At 53.1% G+C, this 27,922-nt stretch overlaps 1 protein-coding gene across 1 annotated transcript; it reads left to right on the plus strand.

Moving 5' to 3' along the window:
- Window positions 1-8,538: 8,538 nt before the first annotated feature.
- Window positions 8,539-27,567, plus strand: CNNM1 (cyclin and CBS domain divalent metal cation transport mediator 1). Its single transcript, XM_075504082.1, has 12 exons — window positions 8,539-10,048; window positions 20,076-20,219; window positions 20,798-20,938; window positions 21,216-21,385; window positions 21,578-21,677; window positions 21,828-21,875; window positions 24,909-24,971; window positions 25,982-26,145; window positions 26,354-26,529; window positions 26,887-26,996; window positions 27,086-27,202; window positions 27,488-27,567. The coding sequence occupies exons 1-12, from the start codon at window positions 8,539-8,541 to the stop codon at window positions 27,565-27,567; spliced, it is 2,823 nt and encodes a 940-aa protein (XP_075360197.1).
- The last annotated feature ends 355 nt before the right edge of the window (window positions 27,568-27,922 follow it).

A 27,922-nucleotide genomic window follows, 5' to 3' on the forward strand; every position in this document is an offset into this window, starting at 1 on the left:
CCAGATTCCGGGAAGACGGTGCTAAAGGAAATATTCACTTACCTGTCTCAGCTTTCCAGACCAACACCTGGAGCCTGCCCCGAGCCAGTGGCCTCGGAAAAGCAGTTGCACCCCACTTTGCATCTGGCTGCAGCAATGGCAAGTCGAATCTAAAAATAAACTGGTTTTGGAGTTTGTTTTGTTTTGTTTTAATAAATTGTAGGTTTGCTAGAGAAGCCCTTCAAATGCTAAAAAGCTTTGGTCATCTGCGAGCGCTGGGGCAGCAGTGGAGGTGCGGGGAGCTCCGGGCCCCGGGACCCGCCGCCCGGGGAGCACTGGGACCCGCCGCCGCTGCCCGGCGCAGCTCGGGGCGGCCCGGGAACCTGCAAGGGGGGGCCACGGCACACCCCCTCCACAGCCATGCATACCAGCTAGGAGGTATCTCAGTGACAGCAGCTGCGACCCTGGCTCGCGGTCCGCAGGGGCGGTGAAGCACTGGTCCTTTCTTGTATTACGATAACTACTTTAGAAAGCCTGACTCACATAAAAAGTATCTATAAAGATTTACTCGCGGTTTTGTCGATTTGGAAATATGTTTCTCCATTTTCCATCTACCCTAAACTTGCTGGTTTTAATCTCCAAAGAAGTCATTGGGAAAGAAAACTGGGGGAGGAGAAGCATTTCTATAAAGAGTTTAACCAAAGCACATTAAATATTTTCCCAACATCACCAAATAAACAACAATCCTCCAGCTCCCTATAAACTATTTAAAGCATGTCATATCATCTCTTCTGCTCTTGCCAATGTACTTTCCTTTTAATTTATAAACTGATTAGAGCGGGGGCCTGTCTTTTTGTGTATATTTGCAAAATGTCTGGCACCCTTTCAGTCAGTCGCAGTTCACAAACACTTAAACCTGCATTTAACTTCGTTATTATAGGTAGTTACTTCGATTTCTCCTCACTTTTGTAGAGCTACTGCCTGTGAAAGTGCTTGTTGTAAATGGTCTGAGCAATTGTTGAAGGGTTCCAGCAGAGGAAACCTCTTTGGATGGCAGGGCTGATTAAAAAAAAAAGAAAAAAAGAAAAAAAAAAAAAAAGGAGAAGAAACAGCACATGAGACATTTAAACTGAGATCTCAGGCTGTATAAATTGGCCCAGAAGAAAACGGGGAAAACCTCTGTAGGAGAAACATTTTTAGTTCGCTAGAAAATAAACTTCTGCTCATAAATGATGAAAGTTATTATCATCAGAGGATGTGCTGTACCAAACAAACCTCCATTAGGCTCAGAAGGATAAAACAGGCTAGACAGCCTTTTTAAAAAAAAAAAAATCATCATGTCTTTGATTCCCAAGATATCAACCATGTCTGTTTCTGTAGTGCTGTCAAGTAAACCTGAGTTATGGATGCTCTAAAAGAAGCCAGCAAGGAGAAAATTCAGCAAGTGAAAATCAAGAGTGCTATTCGCAGATACTTTACCAAAATATACTTTCTTTTCAGACTCTTAAGTTCCTGCCCTGTACCATGGCATGAAAGTTTCTGAGAAGAGCAAGACCAGTGAATGTGGTAAAGCTGTAGTCATCAGAGCACACAATTGCATGGCAGATTCTTTTTATTGAGGTTTTTGCTCTTTCTGCACTGCAGCGTCCATCATTTTCACCACAAGAACATTAATGCCTGGAATGCAACCTCCTAAAACTGCCAGTGCCTCAAGGTGGGTGTTGCACAGTCTGAACTCGACTGCTGAAACCATTTTCTAGCATGTTTATATATCACGTCTAACCTGAACGAGCAGGCAGAGGACAACTGCTTGATTTAATACAGTATCCGTGCATTGCTCTTTAACGTAGGTGACCTGGGAAGTTCTGTAACAAGCAAATACATCTGTCTGGGCTAGGAGGACTGGCTGGCTAGGGAGCTCAGTGACAGTGGGAGGAAAGCAAGCCTACTGAGAGAGCTTCCTCCCTCCATACATGCAAAAAGCAAGGCATCGATCACAACCAACTGCCTGGTCAGGAAGAGCACAGTTGGCAATGCTGTCTTTGCATTTTTTGCCAGCATGAAAGGAACACAAACTGGTATCTCCCAATCTAACCATAGAAAAATAGAGCACGGTGGTGCCAGGCTTTCCTTTGAGAGACAATCTGTACTCACTAGCTGCCTAATTAAGAAACCGATAAAAATAAGGGACAGGGACAAAAAGAAGGCACTAGTCCCATAAAGGCTGCGTGTGTGGGTTCTCTCTAGCTGGCGACCATGGGAAGACACATGAGAAACAGGGGGGATGAAGTTGAGTTTTAGGCAGCTGCTGATCAATGTTTTTTTTTTTTTCTTTTTTTCTTTTTGTAACTTAGTTCCCATTTTTGTGAGCAGTTACCTACCATGTACTCTGCTGGAATAAACTGCATTTATTATTTTCCTTAATCTGTCTAATTTGATGCATGGTCTCAAAAATACTCTGACAAACCCAGGGTAGCCTAGTCCTGCAGATTTGTCTATGGAGAGAACTAGCAAGCTCCCAAAGTGTCCGTCTCCCAACAGGTGTTTTTTGGTTCTTGAAAAACTGAGGTGCATGATTTCCATAAAGCTGTGAGAACGGCTCTGGAGGCTGATCAAGCCAGGTGCTGTCCCAGCAGACAGAAATCCCCTTTGCCCAGTGCCTCTTCAGCAAGCAGAAAAAGCCCCACATAATGAATACCTCTGTGTATAACAATGCCCTTTGACAGAGAACGCTCTTTAGATCCATGAACTTCCCTGTACTCATCAATGGCTGGGTCTGATTTAGCTTTTGTCTTTCCTATCTTGAGTAGAAGCAAATGTGGCAGCAATTTGTCCTAGTCAGAGAGATACAGAGGACAAACACAACAGTGAGACCCGGAGCTCTGCAGCACTCCGAAGACCACAATGGCCTCAGAAACATTTTCCTCAAACTGGGCCCAGCCCTGAGGAGCAGAGAAATGTGTAGAATTATCCTCGTTTCACATCATCACCTGAAAAAGAAAGAGAAGTGAATACGCCAATTTTACAAGCCTGAGAATGAATGCGAGCAAGTATTTGTCCCACCATCTGGGAGGAGATGATAGAGGTGAAGGAAGAGGGAATACAGGGGGGATGGTAAAAGTTCACAGAGACCTTCTATTTTTCTGGAGAGATGCTTCACATTCCAGCAGCAAAAATGAAGGAAGTGGACATGAGGAGTAGATCAGAGAGGGGAAATAGGAAGATGGATGAAGTGAAAGGCTGGAGGAGCAAACGAGTCAATTATGAAAAAGAGGAAGGGGCTGTGTGCAGAAACCAACGAGGAGATGGAGCTCAGGGGAAGAAACAGCAGCCAAAATACTCTCAATTCAGAGACGCTGCCGGGGTGAGGGAGGCAGAAAAAAATCAGAATCTTTCAGGTAATGATAAAATTGTAAACCTCTGTCCTCTGTATCGATTTGATTATCGCACCTCTGTCACCAGCTCTATCGGAACAACTGAGCACAGCCCTGCTATAGACAGAGACGGAAGAAGTCATCTATGTCAAAGCTGCAAACCATTGGTTTGTGTAGAGAAATCAGAAGCAAACTATGAAACTCATGGCTAGAGAGCAAGAGGAGGAACCACTGAGAACTACTGGTCACGCCTGAGAACCAGGCAAGTAGATGAAGGAGAAACAAAGTGAAATGCCGGCGATGTAGAAGCAGTGGATGCCCAGGATGAACGCAGGAGATGAGGAGGATCAGAAGTGAGCACCACAGAATGAGGGGGAAAGGCCAGCAGTACACCACTGACCTGGACTAATGGAGGGAGGAGGAGACGGGCTGATGCTGGATAGACCTTAAAACAATACTCTGCTTCCACTGTCCAGTGAAAGCTCTCAAATAAATCCAGAAAAAGCAATCCTCTTTCTGCATAAATTCCAAGAACAACAGTTAAGTTCCTGAGCTGTTCCTCTTTAAGATGGTGGTGGAGCAACAAAGGTCTGCAAGCATCACTTGTAAGTTGAAAGTACAGAACCTGGAGAATCTCTTTGGGATTCTCTAACCATGCAAAGACACGGTCTGCCTGCAGCTTTTCACAAATCTGACATAAACCCCATCCCTCCTACTGACAATGAACAAGCAAATAGTTCCTTCCCCTGTCTTAGGAGCAAGGGGGCAGGAGAAAAGTGTTGCGTGATGACAAAGAGCTATGAGAGAAGCATCTCCACAGCCCTTACAGCAATACAGCCTCACCTCAGCACCGCTTCAGTGCTGGCAGGGCTTGCAGGAGTGCGGGGGAAGGCACAGGGTCCCTAGCCCAGGCACAGTAGCTTATCGCCCAGAAACAACTGCAGGGAAAGCGCATATATTCAAAGCGCAGACATCTCCTTTGTCCTTTCTACCATGATCTGGGTGTTGCCTTGTTTCTTCTCCCTCCAGTTTCCCTTCAGTAACAGCAACATGGAGAAAGCTAAAAATAAAGCTATATAAGCAATGTAATAGGCATGCAATTGCATGTCTATTTTCTTTGAAAAAATGATGCTTTATTTCCTGTACAATGGAAACTACAGTTTGATGTTACAACTATTGGGTTTTGACTGAATGCAGAAATTTGATTTAAACAATGACATTTCCCCCTGTATTTAGCATTACCATGTGTCACTGATTATGTATTTAAGTTGCAGAAATGAATTAAATTTCATGGCTTCCTCAAGTTAGATTCTCTTGGAGTGGACTGTCTTTTGTTATTAACCAAAATGCTTGGAAAACAGTTTAAATCAAAACAGCAGACTTTTGGTATCATTTCAGGAGAAAACTGGTTATCACAAACCAAGCACTTAACACGTCATCATCCAGAAGGCTGGGTAAAGCTTTGCAAACCTGCAGCAACCATGGCCAGGATAGAGAAAAGGGGTTAATTGAACACCACAGACTCAGAGATGGAAAAAAAAAAAAAAAAAGACACAGTGCACTGTTTGGAGCTCCCTTGCCTGGGGTCTTATTCCTTCTGCCTCAGAAGTTATCATATATCCCACATCTCAGTGCTTATTTCACTTACTTGGGGAAAGTATCCTCTCAGCTGGCTACAGAGCATTAGTGACAATCACATTGCACACATGTTCCAGAAGAAGCCAGCCTTGTGCTTGCTAGATTTCTTCCTGCTTTCTGGGAAAAAAAAAAAAATCCAGATTTACTTTACTCCTTCTGTTTCCCATCATGATTTGGACTGCTAACATTTCTATCCCCACTAGCAGTCCCCAGTGGCTCCTGGCCCTTTTCTAGAGGACCAGCAGACAGCAGACCCCCTGGGCTCCCATCAACCAGGAAGGAAGCGAATTGCAACCTGCAGCCTCTGGGAATCTGGCTTCAGACCTTAAAGTCAAGGTGATGTGAAGGGACTTTACAAAACTCCCCATGTCCACACTTCCCGCCTCCTCCAGGTCCTGCCTGGACCTGCACAGACAGAGCTGGAAGAGGACAGTTGTGATCAGAGATGTCACCACTGGCAGGGGACATGGACGGCTGCGACACAGAAGCCGCAGAAGGAGCTCAGTGGTGGCAGACATGGTGTAAAACAGAACCTGAGCAGTCCTGGTGAGCAGGAAGCAGGTCATTATTCCTAACTGGAGAGCAATGTCGTAAGGGAAGAACAGGTAAAAGAAGGAGACAAGGTATAAGGTATAAGAAGAAAACGAGGACAGCCATGCCGTGCTTGCTGAAGGACTCACTGGGCAGGATACAGCCGGGACAGGCCTCAGTGAGAGCCTTGCAAATTCATGTCATACTTTGCCAAAGACTCAATCAATTGAGCATGTGCTAAAGCTCAGTTTGTTTTGTCTTATTTGGAGCTTTGGAAGATATTTCCTATCTTGACTCATTGAACACGCTCCAGCCACACACCTGCAACTTCTGGAGTGCATCCTCTCAGCGAGAGGCTAGCTAGCACGTCGTCACTTATGCAGGGCAAATCCTTCTGAAAGCACATCAGACCACAGCTTTCGCACCAGTTTACTTTTACATGTAGCACATGTAAGCTAACATCTGGCAAGAACACAACTATGTCCTGATCGAGACGGAGCTCATCGCAACAGATGGTGTTTGATACTGCAGGACCAGGGCAGCTCCACCCCAAACTGAGCGTTATTTCTCTTCTGCGTCTTTACACCCTCTGGCCACGTCTTTTTGGGAGTGGAGCTATTGTCACTAAGGCTTTGCAGTCCCCTCGAGACCATATGCCACACTCAACCTACAGGTCACTGACTAGTCCTAAATCTGGGTTATTTTATTCCCATTGAGGCATCTCAGTGCATGAAGCAGGATCCTGACGCAACTTACATTGCACATTAATATAGCATGAGGTTAGCAATACTCTGAACCAGATAGTGCCTCCAGTGAGGGAGGAAACTTTCTCTCCAAGCACACAGTAGCTCTGCCAGCATGCACACAAGCAGCACTGGTAGTTAGCAATCCAACAAGAAACATCTGGTGCCCATTTTGGGGCAAAGGATGGAAAAGCCAGCAAAGAGCAGCCCCGAGTGCCACCACTTCAAGCCCGAGAGTTTCATCCTAAAGCGAAAAGGGTTCAGAAGGGAAAGCCCAGCATTGAAACGAATGTTGCCAGGATTCTGGAAGATACAAGACATGACCAACCGTCTCTGCAGCTTTACACAGTTACTGTCCGAGATTTTTTTGCCAGAGGTTTATTTTGCCAGTAGAAGTACGGAGAGAGATTGCCACCTTGTGGTTCCTCCTCCTGCAGTGCCATGGGGGTTTTTTTATTGTACTAGACCAGTGGTTTCCAAACTGCTGTCCAAGGATTTCTGGTGACAAGGGTACTATGGACAAGAATACTTTCCAAGTACTTACTTAACTAAAAAAGCAAGCCTGTAATTCACAGTTCCTACACTGAGAAACTCATCACTAGAAAATCTTTCAGGAATCTGCAAGTTAATAGAGATAACTACTGCCACAGGTACATAGCCTCCAAACAGTGATCCAAAATGCTATGGCAGGGATGCACAAAACCACATCGTCTTTACAATATTCTCAGCATCAAGAAATCTGTGAGAAATTCAGGGCTGATGATAGCCTGCAGTTTCAAAAGTTTGGGATGGTCTCCGGCAGTAGTTCCCACAGGGTCCTAATAAGGAAGGAGCAGCCATGTGCTTGTCCCCACCACCTGCAGACAGAAAGGCAGGAGCAGACTGAGCTTGTCCCTCGTCACTCCAGGGAATGTTTAGGACAGTTTGTGAGATCTGTTCCTCAGGTGGTACAAGTTGGGGTAAGGTCTGGAAAAGGAGGTTACCAGCTGGCTCCTCCATAAATCATGCCCAGGTAGAGCACCAGACTATTTCCCCACTGGAGCTAGGGGGAGTTAGAAGGGGAAAATCAGCAAGAGCTTGCGAAGCAGCACGCGGCCCCCGTGAAATCCCAGGGAATTAATAAAATTTGGAAAAAAAATTAGCTGCCTCTCCCAGAGAAGGGGGAGAGTCTCTCCTAACACAGCAAGGAGCACGGATCTCCCTGGCAGCTTTTCATGCCTATCTGCCTGCTGCCATACTGACACAGAAGGTGGCCCATTTTCATAGGTACAATAATGAGTGAATAATCAGAATTTTTGGAGCACTTCCTTTTCCTCCATGACATTTTCTGCCTAGCTTCCTGCTTTGGCATTAGTGAGCCTGTTATAGTTGTAAGCAACTGACTCTTTTCCAGTTCCCCAGCCTCCGTTTCAAGGCTGTCCTGGATGTTGGTCCAGGGAAAACCCAAAGGTTTCAACAGTCCTTAAGTGCCTTCTTCAGCACATACTTCTGAAGCTGATAAATGCCGTTTGCGTATCACATTCTCCATCAGGTCTCGACACAAGAATAAATGTTAGTTACAGCGTGGTACATTTGTTTCCTAGCAAGACTGCAAACTAATGACTATCCGCCCCCCCATTAAAAAAAAAAAAAAAATCACTCCCACGGGAAGAAGGGAGATGAATTTGAACTGAAAAGCTAAGAGTTGGGCCTCGGCAGATAACAGAGGGAGGCTGCCGGCAAATCCCAGCTCTGGAGACTGCCGGTAGCAGCCCTTCAGCAAACCTCGACTGCACAGCGCACGGGGAGGCGCGGCCCCCCGCACGGCCCCCCGCACGCAACGCACACCGGCCCTCGCAGTGCACCCGGCAGGAAAGCGGGAGCGAGTGCGGTGGCGGGGGCAGGGCTCGCTGCTCGGGGCCCGCAGCCCTCCCTAGCTCCCCGGGGATGCGCTCCCGGGCAGCCCCGCCAGCGTCGCAGCAGGTGCGGGGAGAGCGCGCAGTGCCGCCTGCCGCGGGGGTGGTCCCGCGTGGGCCGTGCGGGGGTGGAAGGCGAACCCCCCGTCCGCCGCGTGGGCCGTGCGGGGGTGGAAGGCGAACCCCCGCGTCCCCCGCGTGGGCGCCCCGGCAGCCCCGCTCCGCCGGCCCCTCCCGCCGGGGCGCGGCGGGCCGGCTCCCGGTCGCACGTGGCGCGGCGGCTGCCCGCCCCCCGGCCCACGTGTGCCGCCGCGCCGCGCCGGCTCCCCGCTGCAGTCCCGGTGCGGCGGGCGGGCGCTGCGGTGCCGGCGCAGCGGCATGGCGGCGGCGGGCCCGGGGCGCGGCGGCGGCGGCGGCGGCGGCGGCGGCTGGGGCCGGAGCCGGGGCGCCGTGCTGCTGCTCTTCTTCTCGCTGTCGCCGCGGCCGCCGGCCGGGGCCGCCTGGCTGCTGGGGCTGCGGCCCGAGGACACGGCGCCGGGCCGGGTGTCCCTGGAGGGCGGCGCGGTGCAGGCGGCGGAGGGGAGCCGCTTCCTCCTGCGCCTCTACTTCCAGCCACCGCCCGAGGGCAACGGGAGCCGCGGGCCGGCGGGGGAGCGGGAGCCGCGGCTGGTCTTCATCGAGGAGGCGGCGGCGGGGGGCAAGCCGGCGCGGGGCCCGGCGGAGCGGTGCCGGGAGCGCAGCGCCTGGGCCTCGGACGTGGAGGTGGTGGGGCCGCTGCGCTCGGGCGGTGCGGCGGGCTCGGCGCTGGCCGAGGTGCGGGTGCGGGAGCCGCGCAAGGGCGAGGCGGCGGCGGCGCCGGGCGGGCGGCTCTTCTCGCTCTGCGCCTGGGACGGGCGGGCCTGGGCGCACCACGGGGCGGCGGGCGGCTTCCTGCTGCGGGTCCGGCCGGCCGCCCCGGCGCTGGGCGCCTGGCTGCTGCCGCTGCCCGAGGCGGGCTGGCTGCGGGCGCTGGGCGCCCTGCTGCTGCTGGGGCTGTCGGCGCTGTTCAGCGGGCTGCGCCTCTCGCTGCTCTCGCTGGACCCGCTGGAGCTCCGCGTCCTGCGCAACAGCGGCTCGGCCGCCGAGCGGGAGCAGGCGCGGCGGGTGCAGGCGGTGCGCGGCGGCGGCGGCACCTACCTGCTGTGCACGCTGCTGCTGGGGCAGGCGGGGGCCAACGCGGCGCTGGCCGGCTGGCTCTGCGCCTCGCTGCCCGGCGGGGCGGCGGCCGGCGGGCCGCGGGGAGCGCCCTGGCTGCCGGTGCTGCTGTGCGCCGCCGCCGTGTTCCTGGGCGGCGAGGTGCTGCCCTACTCCGTCTGCTCGCGGCACGGGCTGGCCATCGCCTCCCGCACCCTGTGCCTCACCCGGCTGCTGATGCTGGCCGCCTTCCCCCTCTGCTACCCGCTCAGCCGGCTGCTGGACTGGGCGCTGCGGCAGGAGCTCAGCGTCTTCTCCACGAGGGAGCGGCTGCTGGAGACGCTGCGTGCCGCCGGCCCCCACGGCGACCTGGTGCGGGAGGAGTTGGCCATGGTGCAGGGCGCGCTGGAGCTGCGCACCAAGGTGGTGGAGGACGTGCTGACGCCGCTGGCCGACTGCTTCATGCTCCGTGCCGATGCCGTGCTGGACTTCGCCACCGTCTCCGAGATCCTCCGCTCCGGCTACACCCGCATCCCCGTCTACGAGGGCGACCGGCGCGACAACATTGTCGACCTGCTCTTCGTCAAGGACCTGGCCTTCGTCGACCCCGATGACTGCACCCCCCTGCAGACTGTCACCCGCTTCTACCGCCGCCCGCTCCACTGCGTCTTCAACGACACCCGCCTCGACACGCTGCTTGAGGAGTTCAAGAAGGGTGAGGCCGCCGGGCCGCCACCCCCCGGGCTCCCCCTGCACCCCCAATGATTCTCAGGTCAGCAGCCCCCGCGGCCCACCCCGCATGGCCTCCTGGCAGGACCCAGCAGGTACTGGGGATGCTGGGGGGAGTTGGGCCCTGCATGCGCTGGTGTGGCGGTGACCCTGGTGTCACCTGGTGGATCGAGGGCCTGCAATGCTGGTCATGCCTGCGGTGTTATGGAGACTGTAAGAGCCTTCGGCCTCAGAGGTTGCTGGCTCAGCGGGTGAGCCTGTCCCCCAGGGCTGATGTCTCTGCGGGGGCCTGGCAGCATGGGCACGGTGCCTGCCTCGCACCCCTGCCCAGGCAAGGTAGAGTTCGCCGCTGTGTTCTGTGCGGAGGAGTTTATGGCAGGAGATTGCATCTTGTGACTTAGCTCTCGCATTTTCAGCTTAGCAGCGAGAAGGAGGTCTAGAAAGTGTTTCTGTGCAAGTGGTTTAAAGGAAGAAGAAAAGCCTAAACCCTTAGAAAGAGCTGTACTTTTTTTTGCAGCTGTGACAGTATTCATAATGCAGCAGCTGCCAGCAGCCCCAGAGATGCTGAGAGCTGTATTTCATTAACAATACCTTGAGAATACACACAGCATGTGTTTTTTTCCCCCCACTGGGAATTGTGTTTTGCTGCATGTTACTCGGTACATCACACCGTGGTGAGTGAGTCTTTAAGAAATGGCTGCAGCCGTGACATCCTGCATTATGTAATGTGGGAGGACAGCACTTGGCTCCCGGGCTGCCTGGGGCCGCTCTGCCGCAAGCGGAGCTGATCATGTGAGAAAGGACAACCTGGTCCATCCCAGATACAGAGAAAGCCTCTTTGTGAGTCATCTCCATGCTCGATTTTAGAGCTGGGAGGGGGGGAGGATAGGATGTTTCTTGTGCGCCAGGAAAGTGATCATCAGATACATGCAGGTCAGCATCCTCTCTGGAGATGCACAACTGTGTCCCCACTGCCTCCCGGCATCACAGGGAGAAGAGTTGTGTGTGGCACGCAACACCTATCCTCTCTGCCCCTTAGCACGACTGGAGACTCCTAATGGTGCAAATCGGCAAATTCCTGGTTTTTATACCGAGACTGTTAGCAAAAGATTAAAATTGCGCTCTTGGTTCAACCTTGATGAGCTGCAGTAGTTCCCCCTGCCCCCCGTCCCTCTTCTAACATAACCAGTTGTCTCTCCTCTTCCTAATTCCTTATGTGCTTCTCAGTTCCTTCTTAACTGTGGCTTGCCGCATGATACTACAACGTTACCGAAGTTCACCTGAGGTCTCTGCTACCTCTCCCTTGTCTAGAGAGTTCAGCGTTACCAAAGATGTCAGATGACTTTGGCACAGTCCCCCTTGGTCAGCTTCCCCTGCACTTTATCTGATTTACTTTGATGTATTCAACTACTTCGCCCTCCAAATTTGTTCTACAGCCTGGTACCCTATGGATCAATAGACCTATAGAAATGGACTTGTGGTTGCTTAGCTCACTGCCCTTTGCTTGCCATCCTCTCTGCCCTGCTTAAACAGAGATGTTTTGTGTGTGTTGCTCCCTGAGCTGACAGGTGCGTTAACACGCCTTGCTACCTGCCCTACATTTTCACGTGCTAGTCCTCATCTCAGATGAAGATTATCCATCCTTCTTCAGCTTTGCTCCATTAAACTCTTGGCATTTTGCTTCAGGCTCTTCCTCCCTGACATGTTTGCCATCATGGCCTTCTGGGGCATTTTGCTACAGCCCCTACGTAGAGCTCTCCCTAAAACTTATTTCTGTTCCCACCTTATTTCTTCTTGCGTTTTCTAAATTACATGGCTGAAAAGCCTTGCTTTTGGTCTTAGTATCTAACTCAGCATGCTGTTTAGGAATTCCAGCTCTTCCCCCAAATATTCTTCTCCCCAGGTGTTGCTGTTCTCTTCCAATTCATCTTTCCCCTATTTGTAGGCATTTGGTCACCCCCAGCACTTGTAGATAGCCACCCCCCAGCCCAGCCCTGAACCCCTCCTAAACTCTCTCTTCCCAGTTCCAAATACAGGTTCCCATGCCAGCTCCGGCACCGAGACAGACGTTCGCTCCCAGCTGCCTCCTATTTAATTTCTAAAATAAAGATTTCCTGTTTGTAATTAAGAATCTTCATCACTGTCTCCTTTTCTGTGTCCATTTGAATTATGGTGAAGTATCGTGTTTGATCCAATCAAGGTTGCTTTCCATGGCTGAGTCTTCTGTGACACCTCCGCTAATTAGAGAGTAGGCTGATTGCTTGTCGGTTCGGCAAGCGCTTAATGAAGGCATTCATCACTTCACACATCCAAGGTGCCTGCAGGACAGCAAATGTTCCCACTGGTAAGGCCTGGGCTCTTTCTAGGAAATTAAACTCTCTGGTAAGGATGGGCATTGATAACCACCTCCAGGTCCTCGAGTGACCTTGCTAGCTTTCTTTTCCTTCTCCCATGATTAACTCAACTAGGCTTTTTATCCTTTATTTCTTTTGGTTATTACAGTGTTTATACAAAATACCCATCGCATTCTATAGCTTTCTTTCCTGGATAGCAATATACACTTCAGATCTGTTTCACTAATGATTAATGTTCTGCCACATCCACTATACTCATAATGTCATTTTTTTGCATAATGTATAAGTAACACAATTTCACTGCCAGAGCTCCTTGCCTTAGTACACAAACATTTGTTCTTTCTTACTGAAAATGCCAGAGGATGATTAAATACGGCACTTTGGGACTCTTGCTCACACCTCCGGCAACACTTTCCCTTTTCCATCTCTCCTCCTACTCACTGGTATCACACTGTATTACCCTTGTTTACCTGATGCATTTCTTTTCTCTCGTTGTGCTGTCCTAGCTATGAAGATTATCAGATTTTTTTTCCCCCTCTCTGGTCTTGTATAGCAGGGTTTGAAGGGAAGTTTTCCTTCATTGGTTTCTAGGTGTGCTCACACCTAACCTTGTTGGAGATCAGTTCCATTAAGATACATTGATCTTTGCCTTAAATTTAATCCAGACATGAGTCACAAATCCCCTCCCCGCAGCAGGACCCTGTGTAGATGGGATTACCCTTCCATGGACCCAGGGAAGGGCACTTCTGTAGCATCAGCTTGCCAAAACATTTACACTGTGTGAAAATAGTCGCATACACTTCAGTAGCACCTATGGAGCTAATGGCCCAGAGTGGTTACAGCACTCAAGAGCAGCTGTGAGCTCCTGGTTGACAAAACCTGGCCCCTGCCCCATCACGGCAGAACTGGTAAACCCTTCACATCTGCTCTTCGCAAGCCTGCTGCTGCTGGCATCGTTCGATGTCTCTTTTGGCACCAACTCCTGGAGAAAGGCGGTTAAATTGCAGGCACTAATGGGAACTGGGAAAAACCCAGAGAAGGCTGCAAACAGCAGCAAAGGCAGGGGGGCTGGCCTGCGAGAAGATAGCTTGGACTTCGACCCACAGCCCAAAAGAGGAGGGTGGCTGCTAAAACTGGATTGAAAAACAGTATTACAGCAGCATGAGACAGGTCCAGCTGAAAGAAGGAAATATTTGTGCTGGAAGATAGTTTTGACTTTATCTTCTCATCAAAACTCAGTGGAATGAACTCAGAAATAATGAGGCCTGGACACCCAATTTGCCATCTTTTCAGGCAAGATAGACGGGGTCATTATAGAAGGCATGCATGGTTGTGCAGCATTTATATAGAAGTGCTAAGTGGAGGACACTACACAAAATGTGTCCCCTCTTCTGTAGAAATAAGAGGATACATTAACAGTAACTTTGCCACCTGCAGCCTGAAAGAAGCTGAAACTACTGAAGGACTGAAAAAATTTGGAGACAATTTCTTGGCAATTTGTATTGGTACATCTCAGAGTACCTCGCTTTATTCTAGGCTCTCAGGAGGAAATACTTAATACACCAGAGAAAGAACTGCACCATATTTAGCAAGCTAAAGCAATGTAGAGAGGCAGATGAGGTCCCAGTAGGATAAACTTCACCTTGGGAATATGGAGCTAGGAGGAAAGGTTTATGCATTCATTCAGTGTGAAATGCTGTGGGTGATGCAGTCTGTTTCTCCTCCATCCCTAGAAGATAACCAAAGCAATGCATGTTGCAGCTTCAGTCCTGTGATATAACTCCTCATGGGGAGCTCTTCTGTGAGGTCCACCTCCTTGTTCTGTAGTGCCTTTGGGAAGTCATAGTCTTATCCCATTCCTCAATCATTTATGGATTTTGTTGACTAATTTCCTGGGGTCTATATACAGCAGTGACACCTTGCAGCAAGTAATTTTCCTCTGTCAGAGGAACAGTAGAAGTTTGCTCTTATGTTCATTTTCCTGCAGCAGGGCAGAGGCTGAGGTGCAACTCAAATTAGCCTTCTGTGGTTTGGCATCTTTTAAGAGTTACTAAAAGTAAATTCTCCAAAAACAAACTTCCTGGCTCAGCAGGGAAAACAGCCTGTCCTGCAGAGACAGCTCTGCCCTAGGGTCTGTCTTTGCTTTTCAAAATACTCCACAGCCTCTATTAGACTTCTACAGATTGAATGTAGCTGGAGAAGGTGCTTACACTTGCCAGGAATCGGGGTCAGTACCATTTCAGCTGCTTTTCTTACTGTCCTTCTGAGCCTGCAGTCATAGCAAGCACAAAGCATGGCTTGAAATTTAAATCAGCCTTCAAGAGATTTCTGCAAGCATGGTAGCCACTATCTTGGACACCTTGAGGGGCTGAAGCAATGACCTCCCTAGCCAGTTGTATGGGCTGAGGAGCCGGTTGTTACCCAGGAACTATCCCGTACATGTGCCCTGAAGGGCAATTGCTAGGCTGAGAGTGGGTGAAGTGCTGATACACTAAAGATGGTTTCAGTGACTCATGCTGCAACTCTGACTGAAACATTACTTTGCTTTCCCCCCAGAACTGTGCTAAATCTTACTGCGTGAACCCTGGGCTGCTTTACCCTGCCCCAGCAAGCCCAGGAGCAGGCCTGCTCCGGGGAGGTGTTCAGCAAAGCAAGAGGGGAGCCGTGTCCTTGGGGGAGCGGGCACCCAGCTGGCCATCTCCCTCTTGGGAGCTGTCAAAGGCACCTTCAGACTGAGCTGTGGGAAAGAATAAAGTGGCCTGTGCTACAGACACCAATGAAAACAGTTTTGCACCAGCTCTTTAGAAGTTTTTTAGCTTCAGAAAGTCTCAGCATCCTTGTAGGCTCCCTTCGGCCCCAAGTAACATGCAAGGGGACCCCACCATTTGTGGGCAGGCAGGGTCATACCCAGGAGGTCAGAACCCTCTTGTACAGCAGATGGAAGATGAGACTCCGTGTCCCCTGTAATCTCCCCTTTACCCTCCTGATCTGTTTTGTCAATGGTAATACATCAGCTATTCCAAATATTCCATCTTTTTTCCAGTTTTCCTTAGGATTAGGAAAAGCACCAGAGCACAGTATGAGAAAGGCTTTTGTGGTCTGCTAGAGACAGATGTAAGCAGATGAAGTTCTCATCTCTGAGGAAGGTCTGGATTAGATTAGGATTTACAGTTTTCCCTTCACATGGCTCTGATTCCCTATAGAGCTGGGTGCCCCCGCAGCCCTTCTGGTTATTTCCCCCCTGTTTAGGCGTAGATGTGCATTGCCTCTAGGTGCAGCTCCTCGGACATGTGGTTTCACCCTTGGTGCAGAATCGTGGTAACACAAGAGCACACTCACACACATGCTTCCCGTTCAAGAAGTTCAAATCAGGGTCCCCACTTACTTCAGATGCAGGTCTGCAAGGGGGCACAGAGATGCTGGCAGCCCCTGGCCCAGAGAAGAGCTCTGGTGAAAAGCACGCAGAAAATAGATTTCAGTTACATCATGGTTGTTTCACAAATCAACCTTATTTACCAATTACTCTTTTTTTTTTTTCCCCTTCCATTTTGTAGCTGTAAATGCTTCATGGCTTGTGCCTATACCTTTGATCTCCTAGTAACAGCTTTAGATCTTACCATAAAATTCATGAAAATAAATTTCATGCTCAGAATGCTCATCCCATGGAATGAGAGACAAGGCTAAAACATCTTTAACATTCCTCTGGCAGAGCACCTACATAAAAAAATGATAAGGAAATAGTCTGGGCTATATTTGCAGCCAACAGCACTTTCTTTCCCACAAGCAAAGGCATTTCCATGTGTTCAGACCCTGTTCTCCCACTGGGGAGGACGCTTTGAGGTGGATCTATGAGCCCAAGGTCATTTAGGTACCTATGAAAAACAAGGCTCCTAAAAATGGGCATAAAAGCTTTCAATATCTGTTCAGATGCTTGCTCCATCCGGAAGCTTTCAGTTGTTTATATTAGCTCTGTAATTTAGCATTTTGAGGCATTAACTTTCCACTGAAGCCGTTGTTTGAAAAGAACAGATTTCATGTAGCTCATAAAGAATTTAGTACAGTTGTATCCCATGCTGAGCAGACACTTAATCACCTATAGACTTCCTGTGCGAGAGCAGTCCTGCAGAGGCCGGTGAAGCTATTCGCACAAGTAAAGTTAATTGCCCATTTGTTCTAGCATTTGCCAAACCAAGGCTTTGATTCTCAAGTGTTTCACTGTGCTTTCCTGCATCAGTGATAGCCCTGTAAAATTCACATGTGACAGCTTGCTAGTGGGGAAGCAGCTCACCCTTATAATTCATTTCATTTGAGCTATCAAGCAACGGTTACAATAGCATGGGTTTTGGAATCAGTTTTACAGATCTTAAAGCTGGTTTAGATCAAGATTGGGGTTTTGTTTAAATGATTTATCTCCCTCTATTGTACTCCCACTGAGGCAGACCTGCAGGGTAACAGCTGCAGAAGAGAAGGAGACCCCCCTGACATCCCCAGGTCTGTCCCTGTGCCACCCTCCCTTGGACGTTGCTTCCACCTCAGAAAATTGCCCAACTTCTGCCCTCATCCCTGCTCCAAGAGCCACTGCTTTTTCTCTGTGCAAGTGAGCAGCAAGCAGGGCGACATTGCTGGGCCTGGCATCATCCCTAGCTCAAAGGGGAGCAAGCCACAGCCAGGGCACCTACAAACCCCCACCACCCCTGCTGCCAGATTTATATGGTCCGTTAAAAAAGTGATGGGAGGAGACGCAGGACCCAGCTGGGTTGGGGGACAGGACTTTGTAAACGATCTCATGTCCCTCAGGTGGGGAGATCAGGGCAAGTCAGCCCTTCCCCGTGGGGGCCAGCTGGGAGCAGCAGTCATTTGCACGAGCTCTGCTCTGCGAGGGGTGGGAGCGGGTTTTGGGGTGTTTTTGTGATATGGGTATCAGCTGGCCGAGCAGAGGCTAGGATCAGCTCACTCAGCGTGGGCCAGGAGCAACCACATGAATTGCAACAATTTTCCGTCGCTGGGTACCTGCTCCATCTCTAATGCGGGTGTTAGCCTGGAAACCTAAACCTGGGGGTTTATAGTGTGGCTATAAGTGTTTATTTTCTGTGAAAATAAAGAACTCTTGAGCACTCTAACAGCCCTCCTGGCTCTGCCCCCAGCACAGTGAAACTGTGGTTCTCCTCCCAGGCTAATGGTGCTGGGTTATTTCTAAATAATCTCATTTGCCACTACGTGAACATGGAGCTGGAATCACATTTCTCTGAGGCTGCTCTAGAGTAAATTACAGTGTCAATGTAGGTGTTTGGCCAAAAAAAGAATTGCCTCCATTACTCTCTGACTGTTTTTAAGTAGCACCTAAGCTTTTTCTAAGGGCTTGGTGGTTTTGGGTTGCATGTAAATGTCATTAACAACAAGCTTTCTGCCAAAAGAAATAACTTCTCCCCTCCCCTCGCTCACCCGAGGACTTGTAGGAGACCAGATGGCCCCAGTGTTTGGGAGCGAGGTTTGGCAAAGGAGACATTTTCGAAAGTTGGACTTTGCTAAGATGAAACATAGCTGTTGCTGCTGTCTTGTGGCCAACTCCACTGCTTTTTTCTTTTTAAGTCTCAAGTCGTGTTGCTTTATTACCCACTGAACAGACAAGATGCACAAACCTGTGTATGAAAGGAGTGAAATGGCCTGGTCCAAAGAACATGCTGAATTTTCAATGCCCCAAGGCTATTGATTTGGTTTTTTAAAGTGCATCTCAGTGCTATTTGCTGCAATTTTATGTTCTTGTTTCTAATTTTGTAGGCGTGGGAGGCACTGAGCTGCTGTCTGAAATCTTGCAATAAAAGCTTGGTATGAGGAGGAGGGAATTTATTCTGTGGAAAATGCCCAAGCTTTGCTGTGAGAAATGTATAGTGCTGATCTTCGGCTGAGAAATATCATTTGCTCACCTCAGATCCAGGGCAGGATTATTTGAAGGTCGAATGGTCCCCAGCAAGTCCTGTTTGGTGGGACTGCCAGGCTGCCCTGGATGCGCCTGTCCCTGTCCCTCCACGGGGATGAGCCAGAAGGCACCAGTGGGCGAGGAGAGAGCTGTGCAGCAGGCCCGAGCCCACCCATATTCCATCTTTATGCATAAATACTGTTCACATCCCCTCGCCCAGAGCAGCAGACAAGTTTGTTGGGGAGGCTTTACAGGAGAAGCAGATGCAGAGGCAGCTGCATAGCAGAAGGGACCTGCCCCCCTTTTGGGTGACCACTGCTGTTCAAGGACCTCCAAGCCCTCAGCTCCAAGCCCATGAGGAAAATAAGGTGTTTTCAGCTTTCCAGAGGTCCCTGCAGTGCCCACAGTACATGTTGGGTTTGTGCAGGCATTGCAAAGGGAGACCAGGGAAACGGAGCAAACAGAGAGGGAAAGTTGTTTGCTGTGGTGCTGATGAAGGACATTTTTAATGTTTTAAGCAAAACTAGAGGTTCAGAACCTGCGTGCGCTGCTGAGCAGCATAGGAGCCACAGGGCCAGTAAGAAAACCAGTGCTGTTCGTTGGCAGGTCCAAGAATACATCTGAGCTAGAAGCCCAGAAGTTGTTTGTGGCTTGGAAGTTGGGTTTTGGTCAAGCTGCTGAGCAGGAGCATAAATCAGAGCAGACAATAAAGGAAGGGAGAAGTTGAACAAGTCAAAACAGCTTACAGAGAGCTGGACGTGTGAAAGCAAATAGCAATGTTTCAAGTATGCTGAAAGCAAGAAGCCTGAGAATGTGTCAGCAGAACTGCCAGCTTACTGGGGCAAGTGAGGAAGCTGAGATGGTGATTGAGAAACACTGCGACTTCTGAGCAGGAGTCACCATCATTGCGGCTGAAAGAAGGTCCTGGTCCCAGTCTGCTTGTTTAAGGTAACAGAGAGGAGGTGCTGTCAGGGGCAGGGTTTGGAGAAGACGTTCAGGTGCAAGCTGATGGCTTGAAAAGTGTTTAGCCTCTGCGTCCAGATGGTTCACCCAAGAGTTCTGCAGGAGCTGGGCTGAAAGCTGCAAACAAACATACGCATTTCTGCATTAAAACCAGCTGCTGTTCCAAGGAGCTGGAGGCTTTGCCTGTATTTTAAGAAAAGCTTTAGGATCGGTCCAGACAGTGATGGATAGAAAGATGTGGGAGAGCTGTTCCTGGCAATTTGATAGGAAAGATAATTAACAACAGAATGAGAAAACACCAGGAGCATGAGGGAAACCAGTAGAGCCCAAGGACACGCTCACATTTCTGTGTTGGAGGACGCTGTCTCATTGCTCCATTAGAGTTGTCTTGTGCCAATGCAGCCAAGGGTAAGCGAGAAGCAGCTGGTATAGTGTACACTTCAGTCCTGCACAGGAGGCTGACAAAGAGCTAAACGGAGTGACTTGCAGCAGATTGCCTGGGTAAAGAAAGCAAGCGGCCCCAAAAAAGAGCCAGGCAGAGTCCTGTGACACCTAGAAATCAGCCCGGAGAGTAGCAGCCCAGTTAGGCTGGGCTGTGTGTCCAGCCCTTGTCCTTGGGTTAGTGCAGTTGGGGTGGGTTTGGGCAACAGTGGCTGCTTCTGAGGTTTGGCTGTGATCTGTGCCTCCCACCGAGTCCCGTCTATCTGCCAGCCCGCCGTGCTGGGGACCCCTCTCGCCAGGGGTGGGGGTCTCACTGCCGCTCTGCTCTCCCCCCGCAGGAAAGTCCCACCTGGCCATCGTGCAACGGGTGAACAACGAAGGGGAAGGAGACCCATTCTACGAGGTGATGGGCATTGTCACCCTGGAGGATGTCATTGAGGAGATCATCAAGTCCGAGATCCTGGATGAGACGGATCTGTACAGTTAGTGTCCCAGAGCAGCTACTGCGGTTGCAGGACCCAGGGTGGGAGCCCGCACAGACAGACATACATGTGGGTAGGAAACAGGCCAGAGCAAATCGTGGTCCTTCCCCAGAGCAATTCACAGTCATGGTGGGAAAGACAAGAGTGATGGAGAGACGCTGGTCACATGTCAGAGAGTCTTGAATGCTCAAGGTAGAGAAGCACCAGCATCAGCAGCCTGTGGCTGGGCAGGGCCTGACGCAGGGACACGTGCGTTGGGCATGAAGTGCCCATGGGTGGTTCCCAAGCTCCTTTCCAACTCTGGGTGATGCATCCAGCCAGGGCAACCCAGGACTTGTTCCTGAGAAAGAAGCATGTTTCACCACCCTGCTCCCTCCCCAGGGAGCTGCTCCCAAGGCTGTGACGCACAGCACATTTTGTGCACCCTGCTGCTCCAGCCGCTGCTCCGCAGCAGCCCTGCCATAGGGTGCAGCAAGATGTGCCTCTCTCCATACATGTGCATGTGGTATGGGGCCCTGCAGCTGCAGTGGCTTTGTGGCTGCTGCAGGCAGGCGACTGCTCTGCTCTCTGCCCTGCAGCGGACAATCGGAAGAAGGAGCGGGTGCCCCACCGGGGACGCAAGCCCCAGGACTTCTCCATCTTCAGGCTCTCGGACAGTGAGATGAAGGTGAAGATCTCCCCACAGCTCCTCCTGGCTACACATCGGTTCATGGCAACAGGTACCCTTGCCCTTGTGCGACCCCTGCATCTCCCTGCAGCAGCACCAGCCCTGCAAGGCATCCCTGAGCTGTTCCTGGGTCAGGCTCCCCCCTGAGCGAGCAGTTTCCACCTGCCTGGACCCCCACCCTGGGCATCCTGCTGCTCCACCATCATGGGTCTGCGTTTGGCTCCCCTCTGTGCAGCGGGGTGCTGAGGCTGAGGCCGTGCAGCTCAGAGGACGAGGGGTTCCCGGCAGCCCTGGCCCCACTGAGCGAGTGTGTGTTGCCTCCCCTCTAGAAGTGGAGCCTTTCAAGTCCCCCTACCTTTCTGAGAAGATCCTGCTGCGGCTCCTGAAACACCCCAACGTCATCCAGGAGCTCAAGTACGACCGAAAGAACAAGAAGGCAGTGGAGCATTACCTCTACCAGCGCAACCGCCCCGTTGACTACTTCATCCTCATCCTGCAGGTGCCGGGGCAGAGGCGAGCGGAGGGTGGCAGGGGGTGGCCTGTCTCTCCTCGCTGCCTTGCTCTGGGCTGCTTCTGCCAGCGGAGATGCCCATCTCTTCATACAGGGCAGCGGGGGTCTCTGCAGCTCTGGGTGGGCTGGTGACCAGGAGCGCGGGGTGCCTGTCAGAGCAGGTTTTCCTTCTCCTCCCAGGGGAAAGTGGAGGTGGAGGTTGGCAAGGAAGGACTGCGGTTTGAAAATGGGGCATTCACCTACTATGGCGTCCCTGCCATCATGGCTGTCGTCTCCTCGGGTAAGAGCTCTGCGGGCTCCCTCCGGCCCAGCCTTTGCTTTGGCAGCCTCCATGGGGGCTAAGCTCACTGGTAGCCAGGAGAATGGGCTGGCTGTGGGGTAGGCGGGAGCCCTTCGTCTGCGATTCATACACCTCCAACTCTCGTTTCAGATAATGACGTGCGGAAAGTGGGCAGCCTGGCTGGATCCTCCTTCCTACGTAAGTATTTTGGAACAGGCTAGGGCTCTAAAACCTCTCCTCCACAGCACCGGCCAGCTGGAGGAGGGATGGGTTTGCACCCTGCAAAGAGCAGCTCGGGCTCTGCACCAAGGTCACCCCCTTTCAAAAAGCTCAGTGGAGAAACAACGTGCTGAGAGGCTGATGCAGCAAAGTCCCCGCAGAGGGACTTTGGGGTCCCTTTGAGGTCCCTTTGAGGTTTCAGCCATGCGCTGGATCCCTGCGGGTGGATCCCAGCACAGCTGGCGCTGCAAGGGGCACTGCCCACGGGCGGCAGCGTGCCCACGTGGATGGGAGCAGTAAACCCTGCGACTTCTGGCGTGGCCCATCTAGGTCTGGACCTGTTTGCATTCCCAAGGCTCAGAGCATCAGCTGAACGTGGGTCCCATGCCGGGGGAATGGGGGTGCTTGGGAATTGCAGAGATGGGTCAATTTACCTGTGAGCCATTCGCATGTGGTGGGGGGGGAAATTAGCCGAGTTAAACGTAGACACCCCAGCCCCGGTAAATTCCCTGCCTGCAGAGCTGATAGGTTAACAAGCAGATCCCCTGCTTGCAGTAGTTCAGAGGGAGCTCTAATTAGGGGAGACTGTGAGCCCCCCCTTCTTTGCTGATCACCCCTGCAAATGTTTAATCTCTGGTGGCTTGGGAGCAGGTGGAGGTGCTGCCCACCCCCAGTCCAGCACATCCCTCATCCCAAACCCCAGAGGTTGCAGGTGGATCTGCAGTGCTGATGGTAAGCTGCAGATGCTCTGGGTGCCTAATCAAAACAAGAACCCGCTAAGTTAAACCTGTAGGGAGGTGTAGGGAGGGATGTCGTTGCAAGAACAGGGGGAGTCCCTCAGGCAGGTGACTGTCGCTCCCAGTCTGTGTGCAGCTCCAGGGTTCACCTATTTCTTGCTGCTTGCTTTGCTTCCATTCAAAAGGCTGGCTCGTGGACTGCTGGATTAACTCCTTAGTGTGCATTCCTGCTCCCCCGTGCGTCCACAATCAGTTTGGACAGAGGAAATCAATGAAGCGGCCAGTTTCCCCCGGGATGTTGCTGTATAGCCCGATGCCCCTGTGCCCTCGGTGACCATCCCCAGTGCCCCACCAGGGCTCAGGCAGTGAGTGCTGCCCACGGGTGATGGGGCAGGCAGGGCATGGGCTGTGGCAGGAGCTCGCTCAGGGCTCCTTTGCTCCCCGTGCTCACGTGTGACGCTGTGCCACGAGATGTTTTCTGCCATCCAGCCACCCCTGCCTGCCGCGGGACGTGTGCGGTGTCGCACCCCTGGCCAGCCAAGGAGGCAGGGTGGGAGGCAGAGGTTGCAGGGTATTCCCCTTGTCGGGCTGGCGTCCTCCTTCCTCCCTAAAGCAAAGCTCAGCAGAAATGAGTGAGTAGCGTGTCACAGCAGAGAATTCAGACGTTAACCCTTGAGCATTTAACAATTTATTATTAATTAACCGCTGTTATGCAACCTTTTTATCTCCAGGCAATCCTTGGCATTGGTGGCCGGGGCAGGGGTGCGGTGGCAGAGACCCAGCACGGCCAACCCCACTGCGGGAGGGTCAGGTGGCGAGAGCAGGGAGCGAGCGCTAGTGGTTATCAACTCGTCCTTTGCTCTCGGCTGGACAAGGTTGTTCTGGGCAGTGCTTCATGCTGGTGCCTTTGCTTGGACTTTTGTTTGCAGAGGTTTTGATCCAGGGGAGGACAAGGAACAGGAATTACTGGGAAAGGAGCAGGGAGATCGGAAGGAGGGGGCTGCAGGGCAAATTTCCTGGGTGCTTTACCTTCAAAAAAAATTTTAAAACATTAATCATATAGGCAGCGGACAGTTCCTAGAGCATTGCAGCCACGCTGCGGGCACAGTGGCTGCAGGGAGGGCAGCGTGCCCCAGGCAGGAGGGCCGGCAGCTGGGGAAGCGTGGCTGTGGCTGGAGGAGAGGGCTGGCAGCCAGCAGGCTCACATCTCCTGCTGCTTTCAAGGTGGGTTCTGCCAGCAGTGAGAGCAAAGATGAGGCACTGGGAGGTGTTAACGAATGCATCGCTCATGCTGTGTGTTGGTATCTCCGTGCTCCCCCACGGAGCCTTGCACCCCTGTGGCATGGCCCAGAGATGATGCCGTGGTGGGCATCAGGGCAGCTCCCTGCAGGCAGGGAGTCACAGGGAGGGGAAACGCCTGCCCTTGAAATTGTCACTGCTGCTGTAACCCATGGCAATAAAACATGGAAAGTGAATGGGTGGTGATTTGCCCTCTCTGTGGCAATGGGTCAGGCAGCCCCAGACGCGGGGTCTTGGCTTCTTGCAGTTCCCACAGGAAGCAGCTCCCGGTGGGTGGCTCTTCTCAGCGTTGCCCCAAGTCTGTTGAGACCCAGGGCCCTGTGGGGAGCTGCAGGCAGCCCAGCACGAATGCCTTTGCTTTGCGTCATGCTGAGGGGCTCCTGCCAGCCCCTGCCTGCAGTTGCAGGGCTGTGTGGAGGCAGGGGCTGTTCAGAGTACATTCCCTCTCTGGCCTGCACACACAGAAGCATCCCAGATGCCAAGCACAGTGACTTGGTTTAGCTTCAGCCCATCTCCCAGGTGGCACAAGCTGACCACAAAGTCCCCTCTCCTGGCAGCGGCTGGCAAAGGGCTGGAGCAGGGTGCCAGCACTCAGCCGGCGGGAGGAAGATGCTTTCTGCCCACACCGTGGCTCTAGGGAGATGTGTGGCTGTGCAGACAGGCCTGGCAGGAGCTGGTCCCCCCCAACCTCACCTCTGCTTACCTCGTCACAGAGCAGCCTGTTGATTTACAGCATTCAAGTCTGTGTCCCTGCCAGTGTCCCTGTCGCTGGGACTGGCGAGCACCTCCCCAGAGCGGAAGCAGGAGGGTGTAAGAGGGGTGGGAAGGGATGCTGGAGGCAGTGGTGGGAGCCCAGCCCAGGGCTGCTGGCACGCGATTCTTTTTCTCATTCTTCTTCTTGGTCTGTCCCCCACCCTTACCTCCATCCCTCGCCTTCCCCCGTCCCCTCCTTCCTTCCACCTCCCTCTCTCTGCAGTGCCTGTCTCAGTGTCCCGTACCTTCGCCTTCAGCAGAGGGGACTCCCTGGCTGGCTCTCCAGGTAACGGGGCATGGCTTTGGGCAGGGACTTCCGCATGTGCCAGGCTCTTTCCAGCTCCCTGTGCATGGGCATGCACCCTGCATGCTGGGCAGTGCCAGGAGAGAAGCGCCCACAGCACCCCACGCCAGGCAGCCCCTCACTGGTTGGAGCACGGGTGGCAGGTGGAGAACAGCAGCCTTGTCCCTGCCGCAGCCTCCCCAGTAAGATACAAACCCCAGGAAGAATGGGATGTGGACAAGGGGGAGCCATGGACAACTTGGGCTTGCTTTGGTGTGCAGTTTCTGTAATTTCCTGCACTTGGTGCTTGGGTTTTCTTGCTACTTGCTGCTTCTGATGACAGTTACCTGCAGCCCTGCATGCACACTGCCCTGCTTCCCTTGCTTTCTGGCAATCCGGGTAATAGAAGGGCGTTTTAGCAGCAGAGCAAAGTCAGCAAGATGTTGACGTCACCTGTGCAAGGAACAAACTGCCTTTGTTCCCTAATAAAACACTGACCAGACAAAATTCATCACACCGCGTGTCAGAGGCCATCAGTCAATGTGAGTGATGGGCCAGCTTGCTGTGGCAGCCTCTGCTCCTGTTCTGTCGGAGTCAGGGTGGACAGGAGCGTGCCCTTGAGGCAGGTTAAGTAAACCCCCATGGGCTGCCAGCTGCAACCAGGAGAATTTGTGCCAAATGCTGTGCAGAAGGCCTTTAGCAGGAGAGCTGTCAGTCGGTGTGACAGGCAGGCGGCAGGCAGCAGCCCTAACCTCTGCTGCTGGCGCCAGGTCGGATGCCTGCCCGGTCCCTTTGGTTTGTGCATGGCTGGCATGGCGCAGAGCCTCTGCCGCCAGCGTGCACCAAGGAGGACCCCACCGCAGGTCCCCATAGGGCCCCTGCCAGCCCCGGCGTGCGTGGGGCATGGCTGCTGGAGGTGACCAGTCCACCCCAGCTCTGCACTGGCACGGGGGACGCAAGCGGCACCATAGGTGAGAGTGAGTGAGTGCCTCTCTCTACGTCCCCTCCTGCAGTGAACAGGTCACCGTCACGGTGCAGTGGGCTCAACCGCTCCGAGTCCCCCAACCGGGAGCACAACGACTACGGGGGCAGCACCACGCAGCTCCACAGCAGCAGCAACAACATCTACACACCTGACTACTCCGTGCACATCCTCTGCGACGTGCAGTTTGTCAAGGTACCGGCTGGGCTGGCAGGGACTGTCCCACCCCTGCCCAGGCACCTTCTTGCCCTGCTGTGCCCCAGGAGCCTGGTGGGTGCCCAGCAGGCACTGGGTGGGGGGGTTCTCGCATTCCTGCTGCCCAAGGGTTTGGTGCCACCAAGTCTCCAGGAGGTCCCGGTGGGGCTCGGTGCCCACTGAGCTGGGCACGTGTCTGTGTGCCCAGGTCACCCGGCAGCAGTACCACAACGCGCTGGTGGCCAGCCGCATGGACAGCTCACCCCAGTCCCCCGACATGGAGGCCTTCGACAGGGATTCAACCAAGGCTTCGACCATGCGGGGAACCCCACAGACACCCAAGGAAGATGCCACCACCCTCCTGAATGAGAGGAACAGCGTCATGTGTGAGTCACCCAGCAGCATCCCTTCCCTGCCATGGGCAAATGCTGCGTGTCCCCTGGGGGGGCCGTGCTGGGGCCTGCTGGCATGACGGGCACGCCGCACTGAGATGCAGTTGCACATGGCCCGGGGTACGTGGGCATTTGCACGCACACGCCTCTGGACACTGCTCTGCGCCTGCACATGCACACAGGTGCAAGTGTGCAGGCACATGAATCCCCATTCCCCACGCGCTCTGCTCCCTGGGGAGGTCCCTGGCGCTGGGACCTGCTGCTGCAGCAGGCGTCCCCCTGTGTCCTACCCCAGGGCACAGCGCCTGCCCGCCCTGCCGCCATGCCTGCCCTGTGTCCCCACAGGCAGCTGCTCCGAGGGGCTGCGCAGTCCCAGCGAGTCGGTGTTCCTGCGCATGGAGGGCATCCCCTTCATCCAGGAGGAGCTGGCTGACAACGAGGAGAACAGCAAGCGGCAGAGTGAGTCTGGCTGGGGGGACACACGTGACCCTGGGGGCAGAAAGGGCTGCGGTGCCCTGGGTCGCTGCAGCCAGGCTGCCCTTTTGCAGACATTGAGTGCTGCAGCACCGTCCTGGAGGCAGAGTCCCTGGGCAGAGAGGCCGGGGCCAGCTCATCGCCAAGTAGCTCCGAGGAGACGCTGGGCAGGAGGCTGCTGAGATCCCTCAGTGAGTGACTGACCCGGGGAGGGAGCACCCAGGGGAGAGCTCTGCCCCAGCACCCCGCTGCCCAGGTCAGCTGCTCCCCAGCCCCGTCCTGGGGACACCCTGCATGGGGCCGACATTGAGCAGGGGGGCAGTCCAGTTCCCTGGCAGTACCCCAGCAGCCGGCAAAACCACACCTAGGGCTAGCTCAGGCAGAGCCAGCCGCCTGGTCCTGGCCCGACCCGTGCGCCCCTGCCCTGAGCACCCTTGGCCCCCAGCACCCAGCCCTAGGCACCCTTGCTGCTGCAGGTGGGCGCAAGCAGCGGCCGTCGCCGGAGGGTGAGAAGACGCCAGAGGAGAGCTCCAATCTCGCCCCGTTAATCACCTGAGCAGCAGCGTGGCCGGAGCACAGTGCTGGAGGCCCACGCAGACTGGAGGTAGGAACCTGCCTCTCGGTGCAATACTCCTTCCCCAGCAAATGGGAGGTTGCTCGATTTTAATAGTGTAAAATCAAGTTTCAAGCAGCAAAGCCAACTGATATGGTTTGGAGCCCATGCAGGCACACATGTCGCTGGGGGCTGGAGCAGGGTCAAGGGATGCAGCAGCAGACTCCAACCATCCTTGGGGCAGGAATGGATGTCAGAGACAGAGTGAGACCCTGACTCATGTTTTCACAGCCAGAAGTGTATGTCTGCACCAATATCCCCGAGCCTGGCTAGGAAAGGTGCTGCAGGTTTGAGCAGC

The sequence above is a fragment of the Mycteria americana genome, chromosome 6 (assembly GCF_035582795.1).
Source record: "Mycteria americana isolate JAX WOST 10 ecotype Jacksonville Zoo and Gardens chromosome 6, USCA_MyAme_1.0, whole genome shotgun sequence".
Classification (NCBI taxonomy): Eukaryota; Metazoa; Chordata; class Aves; order Ciconiiformes; family Ciconiidae; genus Mycteria; species Mycteria americana.